Raw genomic sequence first — 13,013 nt, 5'->3', positions numbered from 1 at the left:
TTCTCAGAATTGGTCAGTCTGTTAGCCGGCCCCCTTGGGAGGTTCCCCTCAGACACGACCTGCTGACTCAGGTTCGGGGCATGATTTGTGTGCCCCCTGAGCGGAGTTGAAATGTGTTCCGGTCTCTTGGCAGAGATTACAGACACTATTCTTAATTCTAGGGCTCCCTCCACGAGACGCTGTATGCCCTTAAGTGGACACAATCTGCTGGTTTCCCATTTCATGCAGGGATGAGACGGCTTAGGCCTTTCCACCCAGCACAGATTTCTTTTTGGGACTTATTTTTCGGTTGGAAGGCCTGGCAGGCCATCCATTTGAGCCGTTAAGTCTGTCAGATAACTTTGAAACCTTTTTTTGAGAACGGAACTGAAAGCAGTTTTTTGGTAATCCTATCCTCTCTTAGAGGACTGAGGATCTGCAGGCTCTGTCAGCTCCTCTTGTATGGACTTTGCCCCGAGGCTGTTTAAGTCTTACTGCTTCTTAGGCCAAGTTAATCCTAAGGCTGCTTCGACTCCGTTTCGCTTTCAGCAAGTGGTTGGAGGCTTTCTCCCCTGCTATGCGGGGTCAGATAGTGACTATACCTCTAGCCTATGAGGCGCGTGGTGTGACTTCGCCTCTAGAGGTGCGTGCTCATTCTACGAGAGCAATACCTTCTTCTCAGGCTCTCTTTAAAGGGCCTTTGATGGGAGATGTCTGTGCTGTGGCAGGTTAGTCCTCTCCTAGCACTTTCATCAAGTTCTACTTGTCTGGACGTGAGGATGGCTCTTGGCTCCCGGGTCTCTTCCGCTTGAGCAGACTCTTTCCTCGGTCTTCCAGCTATCTTAGGTACATCAGGCGTGATGGTATAGCGTTCCCAAAGCGATGACGTCATCGCAGCATTGAAGTGAACCTATGAGAGGGAACATCTCGGTTATGTATGTAACCTTGGTTCCCAGAATAGGGAACAAGATGCTGCGATCCTGGCCGTTCCGTACCTTCCATAGCGCTTCCTTCATCATAGTGTAAAATCTGATGAAATAGCGCGCAGCGCGCATATATGAGCACATGTGACGTATGCTCGGGGCGGTGCTAAGCGCAATTGGCCAATAAATTGGCATGATGGTATAAGGGCTTCAGACATTCGTCACACCAGAGGTGTTCCCAAAGCGATGACGTCATTGCAGCATCTCGTTCCCTATTCAGGGAACCAAGGTTACATACGTAACCGGGGTAGTACTCATTCAGCTGAGAAATGTAGTTCCCTGACAGAGACTCCATTGCACGAATAAAAACAGAGCTAAAATAACAGACAGCGGCAGAAGTTTATGTTGATCAGCATGTCAGCGTCACGCAGAGCGTCATATCTTAACCGGACGAGCAGTAAAATACGCATTAACGTGATTTTAAATCAAATTAACACGGTACTAACAGTAGTTCACACTGTCGTCCTCCACAGACACGAGTTTAGTTTCATTTCTTCGTATCATTTAGATCTATTAGTTTCGATTTCCGGAATCCGATGTCATCGCTCAACATCGGATTGACCAATCAAAAGTCACGCGTGTTGATAAGCCCCGCCCACCTGAAATTAACCTCCGTTTTTAAGTGCATGTAAATAACGTAATCTAAATATGAAATTTGGAACAAAATATCATAAATTTAATCTAAATGCTTAAAACTATACAATAAAAATCAAACATAACTATAATAAACCACAGAAAAATCTTAATACCTACAAGTATTATGTACACAACCACTGTTTTAGGCTAACTGGAGAAAGTAATTAATTATTGTTAATCTACAAATACCACAGTATTGTAACAGTCCACACCACAATGAATTAATTAATAAAAAGTAATGAAATGAATAACAATGCAATCACATTTGTGATTGGTTGAGATTCAGTTACGCAGAAGTGATGCATCATGGTCAATACTGATATAAAACAATCATACACACAATTATAATCAAAACATCAATGCAGCATTTAATGAACAAATAAATATCAAACACAGCTATGCAAAAAAACGTCAAAAGCAAATTAAAAACAAGTGTTCCAGATTATTCCAGGTTGCTCTAGTCGTCATGGTCTGCTGCCGAGTCACCAGGACAGTTCGAGCTCAAATCCTCCTCATCTGTCGGATGAGAATATTTTAGTTGATTTATAATTTATGTATCTGCTCAAACAGTTATTATACGTTAAGACTTCTTACCATTATATGCCGTCCCACACCATATGCAGTAAAAATGAGCTCCTCGCAGATACGAGGTGAGAAACTGCAGCTTGTCTAAAGGCTGAAGAAAAGACAACGGCATAACGGTGCTTCAAAATAATAATACAAATAAGTTTAATCATTTTAATACACAGAGGCACACATAAGGCACTTCCCATAAATAAAGAAGTACAATTTATATATATATATATATATACACACACACACTGCTGTTCAAAACTTTGGGATCTGTAAGATTTTTAATGTGTTTTAAAGAAGTCTCTTCTGTTCACCAAGGCTGCATTTATTTTACCAAAAATACAGAAAAAACAGTAATATTGTAAAATATTATTATCATTTAAAATATCTGTTTTCTATTTTAATATATTTTTAAGAAGTAATTTATTTCTGTGATCAAAGCTGTATTTTCAGCATCATTACTCCAGTCTTCAGTGTCACGTGATCTTCAGAAATCATAGTAATATGCTGATTTATTATCAGTGTTGGAAACAGTTTTTGCTGCTTCATATTTTTTATTTTTTGGAACCTGTCATACTTTTTTCAGGATTTTTTGATGAATAAAAAGGACAGTGTTTATTTAAAATAGAAATATTTTCTTACAATATAAGTCTTTATTATCACTTTTTATCAATTTAACACATCCTCGCTGAATAAAAGCATTCATTTATTTAAAAAAAAAAAAAGACTGATCCCAAACTTTTGAACGGTAGTGTATATTGTTACAAAAGATTTCCATTTTGAATAAATGCTGTTCTTTTTAACTTTTTATTCATCAAAGACTCAGGTTCCAAAACAATATGAAGCAGCAAAAACTGCTTCCAATATTAATAATAAATCAGCATATTAGAATGATTTCTGAAGATCATGTGACACTGAAGACTGGAGTAATGATGCTGAAAATTCAGCTTTGCATAAATTACATTTTAAAGTACATTAAAATAAAAAAATAGTTATTTTAAAATTGCAATAATATTTCACAATATTACTGTTTTTTTCTGTATTTTTTATCAAATAAATGCAGCCTTGATGAGCAGAAGAGACTTCTTTAAAACACATTACAAATCTTACTGACCCCAAACTTTTGAACGGTGGTGTATATATATACATAAAATAAAAATTATTATATTTTAATTATATATTGCAATTCACATTCTTTAGAGAAATATATGAATTATAAAAAAATCTAAAAATTACAAAATGAATTATAAAATTATATGTAATGATCTATAGAATTAATTGTAGTAAAAATGACAGCATGACAGGCATGTTCTCAATTTTCACAAGAATTGTAGTGTCATGTTCAAACATCCAAGCCTGTGACCAAAGTTACTGCAAGATAAATAATAAAACAAATAGTTCCCCTCCAAAGCAGCTTATTAGCAACGAGAGTGCCATGAGCTCACTGTGAGTTCCTCCTCGTCGTCACTTCCCTCTGGTTTGGGTTCCTCCTCCAGAAGCTCCGCCTCTTCCTCTTTCAACGCTTCAGGCCAGTACCAGCTGTCTCTGGGAACAGTGATGCCCTAAAAAAAAAAAAGAATCATAAGTGAATGGTGAGCATGCCAAACTAAAACCGCTCCGTTTTGGTTATATGAAATACGGAGAAGCCTCAGTTCCGTTCATGCAAATATATTCAAATTAAGATTTAACCCTTAAAATAAGGCTAAAGTCTTCTGACCTTCTGGCTGTCGAGCTGCTCACAGGCCCGCTGGCTCTTCCTCAGGTCGCCCTGTGTTTGACGCTCTTCTCTTTCGGTTCTCTTGCGCACTCTGTAATAAACGTGTTACTCAACACTGCTACTCATCCGCATGCAGAGAGCTGTCAATCAATACATTGGAAAAAAAGTAACTCAGATATTCTCTTGTAAATTAAAAAGTAATGCGTTACTTTACTAGTTACTTGAAAAAAGTAATCTGATTACGTAACTCGCGTTACTTGTAATGCGTTACCCCCAACAAATGTAAGCCTTTCTGAACACGGTCTTACATTATCAACAACACTTGCTATTAAGAATCAGAGAAGAACCTGTTTTGATGTTCAGAGGAACTGGCTCGACGCGTCCAGCACCTGCAGCATGAGAACATGTTTTAATGCACACAAAACTATATTACACTGCTGTTCAAAAGTTTGGGGTCAGTAAGAATTTTAATGTGTTTTAAAGAAGTCTCTTCTGCTCATCAAGGCTGCATTTATTTGATTAAAAATACAAAAAAACTGTAATATTGTGAAATATTATTACCATTTAAAATAACGGTTTTCTATTTTAATATACTTTAAAATGTAATTTATTTCTGTGATCAAAGCTGTATTTTCAGCATCATTACTCCAGTCTTCAGTGTCACATGATCTTCAGAAATCATGATTTATTACAGTTTTGCTGCTTAATATTTTTTTGGAGCCTGTGATACTTTTTTTTCCAGGATTCTTTGATGAATAAAAAGTTTAAAAGAACAGCATTTATTCAAAATAGAAATCTTTTGTAACAATATACACACTGTTCAAAAGTGTGGGGTCAGTATTTTTTTTCTTTCTTTTCTTTTCTTTTTTTTGAAAGAAATCAATGCTTTTTTTCAGCGTCATGTGACACTGAAGACTGGAGTAATGATGCTGAAAATACAGCTTTGATCTCAGGAATAAATTACATTTTAACAGATATTAAAATAGAAAACCATTATTTTAAATGGTAATAATATTTCACAATATTACAGTTTTTCTGTATTTTTGATCAAATAAATGCAGCCTTGATGAGCAGAAGGGACTTCATTAAAAATCTTACTGACCCCAAACTTTTTTTTATTTTCAAAAGCAAAGTCCATTTAAAAGTCCCAATCCCTGACCCTGTTTCCCCAGGCCTTGTCCTGCTTTATATCCCATCTTCTGCAGTAGCGCGAAGCCTTTATTTTGGCTGCTGATGGAGCTCTGCAGTGCGGCCTCTCGACTCTCTCGCTCCTGCTCTTTGTAGCTCTTCTGCCGGTTCTGTGCATTCTTCTCTTTCTGTAGAGCCTCCTTTTTCAAGGCTTCCTTCTCACGCTTCACCATCGGGACGCCAGGCCGAACATCTGGGCTGTTTTTGAGTAGAGAGCATCAAAATAATTCAACAAAACAGCATGTAAGGCACAGATATTAATGTGATTTATGTTTATATGTGAGCTGTAAGAATCGGGAATTATAGTTGTTATTTAAAGTCAGAACTGAAACATTTGTATTTGTTTTCTGTACTTGATACAAACTGACAAGCATACTCACAGTGTTACATTGTAAAAAAATATATATTTTTGAAGAAAACACTATTTCAGTTTTTCTACTTTAACATTTCAATTCACTTGTGTTTCTTTGTAATCATTTCTCTATTACAAATGCATTCCAATAATATTTCTATCATTTTTTAAAATTATTTATTCAAAGTTCAGGATGTTTTTTTTTTTGCAGTGATTAATAATAATAATAATAATAATAATGATAATAATAATAATAATAATAATAATAAATAATGATAATAATAATAAATGACTATTCTAATGTGTCCACCCACTAATAGCATTTACTAAGTCAGATATATATTTGCTTTCTATAGAGTTTTAAATTAAGCCTCATATTTTAATACAGTCAACCCGCTTTAGATGATGGAGAGGGACTCTTAATATGAAATCTGAATTTAAAAATTAATTATTTATTTGCAATAAAGTTTATACTCTATTACAAATGCATTCCAATAATATGTCTATCATTTAGTCAACCCGCTTTAGATGATGGAGAGGGACTCTTAATATGAAATCTGAAATCTGAATTTAAAAATTAATTATTTATTTGCAACAAAGTATATACTCTATTACAAATGCATTCCAATAATATTTCTATCATTTTTAAAAGTTCAGGATGATTTTTTTTTTTTAGCAGTGATTAATAATAATAATAATAGTAATAATAATAATAATAATAAAGTGTGCTGTTTGTTTACAATGCAACACATTGAAGAAGAGACACAGTCTTTGTTTGAATAAATATAACTTTATTTTCAAGAAAAACAACTATTGTACATTTTCACAAATTAGGTATTTGCATTTATTTATTCTAGTGACTGTATAACAATACATTGGCTTTGTAAACTTCCACAACAACTTATAATATCTAATATAGTATTTAATATAAGATTCTGTTATATTGCTCAGCAGAGAATTACCTGAAGCAGCAGTATTCATAATATAAACAAAACAAAATGATTTTTTTTCCTTCCACATGCAGCGTGAGAGAATTTAGATGCACCTATTCTTATGTAGTTCTTTATTAAATAGATTAGATGAGTTTCACTAGTGCAACAGCTTCATTTAGGATCAGATGACAGTGTGACGTTTGCAAAGTATAGTGTTGTTTAGAAGACATCTCTAGGATCTCTCATGCTTTCTTTATTACACCGAAACATGAAACAATCGCAGTAGGTCATGTGTTAAAGAGATCTGCTGAAGCTCACATTCACAGCTGGTAGTGCAACAGACACACAGTCCAATAAAGAGACCAGATTAAAACGCAAAAGGCAGAACGGTCAAAAAATTACAACAAACTGACCAGAACAAAATTGCATAATGCCTCAAATGGCACAAACTTCATTATAATGAAAGGAAAAATTAATGTGCAAATAATGTTAAATGCAGTGAGGAAAAACAACCTGTTCAGATGCTCGTCGACCAGTAGATCCAAATCAGGTTAAAGATATAGTTCAGCCAAAAACGTAACATTTGCTGAAAATGTGCTCACCTTCAGGCCATGTAAGATGTAGATGAGTTTGTTTCTTCAGCATTGCATTGGATGCTCTGCAGTGAATGGGTGCCGTCAGAATGAGTCCAAGTGCAAGTGAGAAAATCCATCTCCTGTTGTCTCTCACATCCACATATTAGTTTAGAGCTGTTTAAACGCTGCTTGATCTGTGCAGATTTCTCTCCTGATTCAGACCAGAACACTTTCTCACTGGAGGAAGCGTTATTATGGATTATGGACTCTATGGTATTTTAGTTATAAGCGTCTTAATGCTGGATTTGTTTCAGCTTTTGTCTTCTCCAGATGTTAACTGATGGACTGGAGTGCTGTGGATTATTGTGATGTTTTTATCAGCTCTCATTCTGACGGCACCCATTCACTTCAGAGCAAGTGATGCAATGCTACATTTCTCCAAATCTGATGAAGAGACAAACTCATCGATGACCTGAGGACGAGCAGATTTTGACTTCGACAACAAATGAGTGCAGAGACATCAGATCCTCGTTTGCTTTTAGATCGTTACTCCATCTACTTTAAAATATCTGCTGCGAGCATCTACAGCTCCTCGCTTTCTGCCCTTCGCTCTGGTTGGGAGGCAGAGAATATGTCGCTCATGGGAAAGGCTGACTTGATATCCAGACCCTGGCTGGTGAGAGCAGCGTATCGACTCCCACTGAGCTGCGTTTTCTTCATCGGTGCATGAACGTGCTGATACCACTGAGCTGCAGAAACAACACGTGTGGAAATATCTGTTACTGAAAAACTTCTGCATTCGGCATAAGTGAGGTGAGTAACTTTATTTACAGATAGCTGACAAAACTACATCTTTTAGCATTTTTGCATAGTTAAATATGATATAATTGTATAAGAGAAAGTGCATTTCAGAATTTTTTTAATCTTTATTAATCAACTTTTTGCAGTTCATTGCACTTGTCCTGCAGTATGACAAATACATTTATTAAAATACAAACATTTAATGTTGTGTCTACACGTCTATTAATACTGTATTTAAGGTCATAAAAACACGCATTGTAATAACTTCTAAAATAACTAGTTATTTCTACATTTATAACTAGTTATGTCTAAAATATCTAGAAAAATTATGTTTAAAGTAGTTTTAGATGGAGTATAATATAGTGGTTTAATTTGTAATTATTAGAATCATTTCTTAAAACAATAAGAAATATTATGTTTAAAATAGTTTTAGATGGAGTATGTTATACTAGTTTAATTTAATGTTTTATGTTTAATTATTAGAATATAAAATGCAATAATATAAAAATAATCCTAAAATAATTAGAAAAAACACTTTTAAAATAGTTTTAGATGGAGTGTGATATACTAGTTTAAATTTAATGTTTTATGTTTAATTATTAGAATAACATAAAAACAATATAAAATGCAATAATATAAAATAATCCTAAAATAATTAGAAAAAACACTTTTAAAATAGTTTTAGATGGAGTGTGATATACTAGTTTAAATTTAATGTTTTATGTTTAATTATTAGAATAACATAAAAACAATATAAAATGCAATAATATAAAATAATCCTAAAATAATTAGAAAAAACACTTTTAAAATAGTTTTAGATGGAGTATGATATACTAGTTTAATTTAATGTTTATGTTTAATTATTAGAATAATATAAAAATAATATAATAATATAAAATGCAATAATATAAAAATAATTACAAAAACAACTTTTAAAATAGTTTTAGATGGAGTTTAATTTAGCTCTCTTTATTTATTTCTCACCAGCTAGTAAAGGTACTGTATGTGTATTTTACGGTACTGTAACTTTACTAATTTATTGTGCTGAAATATAAAAAATATGACTGGCTCACCATATATGTCTAGTCTGGCTGTACATGATACGATCCCTGCTTCATTTTTTGCAGAGACAGTGTACCAGCCAGCATCTTCCTTTCTGGTCGGTTGAATCAGAAGACAAACATAACCTGTAGTGTCCTGATGCATGCTGGGATAACAAAGACACAGAATATATATGCTTAATATATACTGCATTTATGTTCTCAAGCACATTGTTGATCATATCTGGAAAACCCTGCTGAAGCAGCTGAAGTTTCCTGGTCCAGCAGAAGTGAGCGGACTCACCTGACTCTGTCCTTCGAGTGAGGGATTGTGTCATTGTCTTTCTTCCAGAAGATGAGCGGCTGTGGCATCCCCACAACCCTGCACTCCAGACGCACCGGGGAGCCCTCGGCGATGCCCGTGTTCTGCAGCTTTTCCACAAAATGCGGCGCCTGCTTCAGCTCTTTCTCTGCATGTGTTTATGTGACGGGGAAAAGAGGGTCAAGCATCTGTGTTATTAAGTCAGATTTGCAAGATCTAAACTTAGAATTCTGGCTTCTTTTCTCAGAATTGTGAGATGTAGTAAAGTCCAATTCTGAGTGAAAAAAAAGACTGACTATTTTCTTACAATTGTGAGTTTATATCTCTGACTTTATAACTCGCAACTGCGATTTAATAAATACATCGACAAGTCGAAATGATGACATAAAAAGTCATAATTATTAGATAAACGTTATAACTATGAGATGCATTATAATTATGACATAAGTAGAAATTATGACAAAAGGTAAACATTTTTTTTATAATTATGAGATAAGTCAAAATTATTACATAAAAAGTCAATTATTAGATAAACGTTATAACTATGCAATACATTATAATTATGACATAAAAAGTAAATTATGACAAGTCAAAATTCTGACATAAAAAGTCAAAAATATTAAGTCTTAGACAAAATGTTATAATTATGAGATAAGTTAATTATGACATAAGTAGAAATTATGACAAAAAGTTAAAAAAAAATGTTATAATTATGAGATAAGAAAAAATTATTACATGAAAAGTCATAATTATTAGATAAAACATTATAATTATGAGATACATTATAATTATGACATAAAAAGTCAATTATGACAAGTCAAATTTATGACATAAAAAGTCAAAAATATTAAGTCTCAGAAAAAATGGTATAATTATGAGATAAGTTAATTATGACAAGCAGAAATTATTACATGAAAAGTCATAATTATTAGATAAAAAGTTATGAGACAAGTCTTATAATGGCATAATTATGGCACAAAAAGTAATGCAAACATACTCCTACCCATAATAGTCATAATTGTGCGAAAGTCAAAACTGGCATGCATTTATGATAAAGTCAAAAATGAGATTATGAAATTATTATGACATAAAAAGTAAATATTATGAGATAAAGTCATCATAATAAGATAAATTATGATACACTAAGTCATAAAGACTTAATATTCATATGTTTTATTGTCATAATTATGACTTTTCATCTCATGATGATTTACTATGCCATAATTTTGATTTTGTTTTTGTTATAATTATGAATTTATATCTCAGAATTTTGACTTATGTCATAACTATGACATTCTAAGTCATAAATATGATTTGCCAAAGCACATTTTTTTATTTTATGATTTACCAAAGCACAATCTTAGTATGATATACTAAGTCATAAAGACAGTAATTTTTATTGTCAATAATTATGACTTTTCATCTCATGATGACTTACTATGCCATTTCTTTTTCATAATTATACTATATTTATATTTTGACTTATGTCATAACTATGACATTTTAAGTCATAATTATGATTTACCAAAGCACAATTTCTTTATTCTTATGTGGCAGAAATGGGCTTTCTAGTACTTTAATGTTAAAAAGTACACTTAAGTAGATTTAAAAAGTGCACTTTGTAATAATGTCACATTAGACTTTTTATTTTAAAATATATTGTAAATCAGGGTTATTACAGAAAACAAAAACTAATATTAAAACCGTAAAAAAAAAAAAAAATTGTTGCTTGAAATGAAATGGATGAAAATTGAAATAAAATATAAAATGTTATTTTATTTCAGCTAGTTGCCAAAGCAACATTTCTCATTTTTAATTTAACTTAACATGATGTACTAACATAACTAAAACGGAAATATAAATGAATAAAAACTATATACATATAAAAAAAAAAACAGGAAAAATTACAAAAACTGATTTAAAATATTAATTAAAAACTATAATAGTGCCTCGATGATACTAAAAGTTTTAAATAGATGACATACAAGTTTAAATGGAAAAGACATTAAAGTATATTTTAGTTTATCATAAATCTTTGTCAGTACATTCAGCAGTACACTGAATTATATATATAAAAAAATGTACTTAAGTCCTGCTTTCTACCTTCTTAAGTTCAAATAATTGCATTTAATATAAATTTAAACTATAATACATTTTAATTTAATTGCAATTAACATGCAATAGAGTCCAAAACATTACATTCAGTTTTCACTTCAGTATATTATTTTAAAGTGTTTTCTTTCAATAAGTACTTGTTTTAAAAGTATGGTAAAGTGTACTTCTTTTTCTCAAGGGATGGATGTTGTTTATTAAGTCTGCTAGGACTCCTAATGCAATGGTGTTCAGACATTTTTAAGAGCTCATGATATGTTTAGGGATCACTGCAGGTTACATCTTGCTGGAATATCTCCAGTACCTTGCAGTCTAACCTACAGAGCTTCTGTCCCGCTTTATTTGAGGCGATGCAGGTGTACGTCCCGTCATCAGCTTGAGTCAGAGGGTCCATAACTAGAGAATGGATGCCGTTTTCTCTCACAAGCATTCGGTGAGTGAGGTCTGGATATATGGGCCTCCCGTTCAGAAGCCACATGATTTCAGGATGAGGTAACCCACTCACCTAAACAGCAGAGGAGGGTTCAGGGCATGAAGACTCTTTCTGCAATATCTTATTTGTCACTGAGTGCGTTTACATGCACGTTCTTAAGCCGATTATACTTAATAAGCATGTAAACGCCGTAAGCCGTTTTCTTTTATCGGAGTAAGGTCATCAACGGCTTAAGCATAAACCAGTCGACTCGACACAGGTCGTTTTTTGCCTCATGTAAATGCATTAACCTGCTTTCTGTGGGATTATTGAAGTGTGCATGTGTGATACGTGACAGGAACGCATCCTTAGTGCAGATTTGAGCGAAATATATCAGAAACGCAGACTCTTTCATGACCCAGAAAATGATCAAAATGTGTTCTCATCTCGTGCAGCAGTCAAAACGCTGCTTCTGTAACTGCATGAGAGGATAATATATGAGCTGTAAGTGTCCCGCTGACATGTTGCAAGCTTTATTTATCATTACAACTGACGACATCTGGAATACACAAATGATTGTGTTTTGACGTCACGACAGGGAAATAACCTGATTTATTAATAAAGTCATGCAAACGTAGTATTGCATTGTCAGGTGTAAACAGGGAAAACTGCTTATTTTAATAAGCTGATATTTGTTAGTTAGCAGCTTACTGGTGTGCATGTAAACATGATAACAGACAAAAGTACTCGGACACTTCAGTCACTTTTCAAGCATTTTGAAATTAGACAAAAAGAGTTTAAATAGTTTTAAATGATACAATGAAATACAAAGCCACTTAAGTGACTTTCATGACCATGTTTCTAAATGCACTTAAGTAGATTTAAAAAGTGCACTTTGTAATAATGTCACATTAGACTTTTTATTTTAAAATATATTGTAAATCAGGGTTATTACAGAAAACAAAAACTAATATTAAAACCGTAAAAAAAAAAAAATTGTTGCTTGAAATGAAATAAAATATAAAATGTTATTTTATTTCAGCTAGTTGCCAAGGCAACATTTCTCATTTTTAATATAAGTACTAAAATAATAAAACGAAAAAAATACCTAAACTAAAAAGTTAATAGAAACTATATGGACATTAAAAAAAAATGACAAAAAACCAAATGACTAAAACCTGAAAATTAAAGTGAAAACAAAACATAAAAATAAAATCTAATTCAAAATATTAAAAAAATTAGTATATTGATTATATATTATAAAATTATATGTGACCATGGAGCACAGTCATAAGGGTCAATTTTGTGAAATTGAGATTTATGCATCATCTGAAAGCTGAATAAATAATCTTTCCATTGATGTATGGTTTGTTAGGATAGGACAGTATTTG

At 32.8% G+C, this 13,013-nt stretch overlaps 2 protein-coding genes across 2 annotated transcripts in view; both read right to left on the bottom strand.

Annotated features, from left to right (window-relative positions):
• Nucleotides 1-1,946: 1,946 nt before the first annotated feature.
• Nucleotides 1,947-5,553, bottom strand: LOC107728303 (G patch domain-containing protein 11-like). Its single transcript, XM_016538429.1, has 7 exons — nt 5,534-5,553; nt 5,048-5,274; nt 4,211-4,277; nt 3,889-3,979; nt 3,617-3,733; nt 2,193-2,274; nt 1,947-2,114 (listed from the first exon to the last, which is right to left on the bottom strand). The coding sequence occupies exons 1-7, from the start codon at nt 5,551-5,553 to the stop codon at nt 2,056-2,058; spliced, it is 663 nt and encodes a 220-aa protein (XP_016393915.1). The 3' UTR covers nt 1,947-2,055.
• A 1,789-nt stretch (nt 5,554-7,342) lies between these two features.
• Nucleotides 7,343-13,013, bottom strand: part of LOC107728301 (myopalladin-like) — a 25,165-nt gene continuing 19,494 nt past the window's right edge. Inside the window, exons 19-22 of the mRNA XM_016538428.1 lie at nt 11,491-11,710; nt 9,081-9,244; nt 8,810-8,943; nt 7,343-7,684 (exon numbers count right to left, since the gene is read on the bottom strand). Coding sequence (XP_016393914.1) covers nt 7,518-7,684; nt 8,810-8,943; nt 9,081-9,244; nt 11,491-11,710 — 685 coding nt within the window. The 3' untranslated portion in view covers nt 7,343-7,517. The remainder of the gene's footprint in view (nt 7,685-8,809; nt 8,944-9,080; nt 9,245-11,490; nt 11,711-13,013) is intronic.

The sequence above is a fragment of the Sinocyclocheilus rhinocerous genome, unplaced genomic scaffold, assembly GCF_001515625.1.
Source record: "Sinocyclocheilus rhinocerous isolate Xijiao unplaced genomic scaffold, SAMN03320098_v1.1 scaffold247, whole genome shotgun sequence".
Classification (NCBI taxonomy): Eukaryota; Metazoa; Chordata; class Actinopteri; order Cypriniformes; family Cyprinidae; genus Sinocyclocheilus; species Sinocyclocheilus rhinocerous.
This window is presented reverse-complemented; position numbering and strand designations above follow the sequence as displayed.

What these genes read in the sequence shown, in the direction of transcription:
- LOC107728303 (XM_016538429.1), bottom strand. Translation starts at nt 5,553, where the DNA reads ATGATTACAAAGAAACACAA. An exon ending in TCTCTGATTCTTAATAGCAA is followed by an intron (nt 3,980 to 4,210) that starts GTGTTGTTGATA and finishes CGTTTATTACAG; the next exon opens with AGTGCGCAAGAGAACCGAAA. An exon ending in GTGTGGGACGGCATATAATG is followed by an intron (nt 2,115 to 2,192) that starts GTAAGAAGTCTT and finishes CTCATCCGACAG; the next exon opens with ATGAGGAGGATTTGAGCTCG.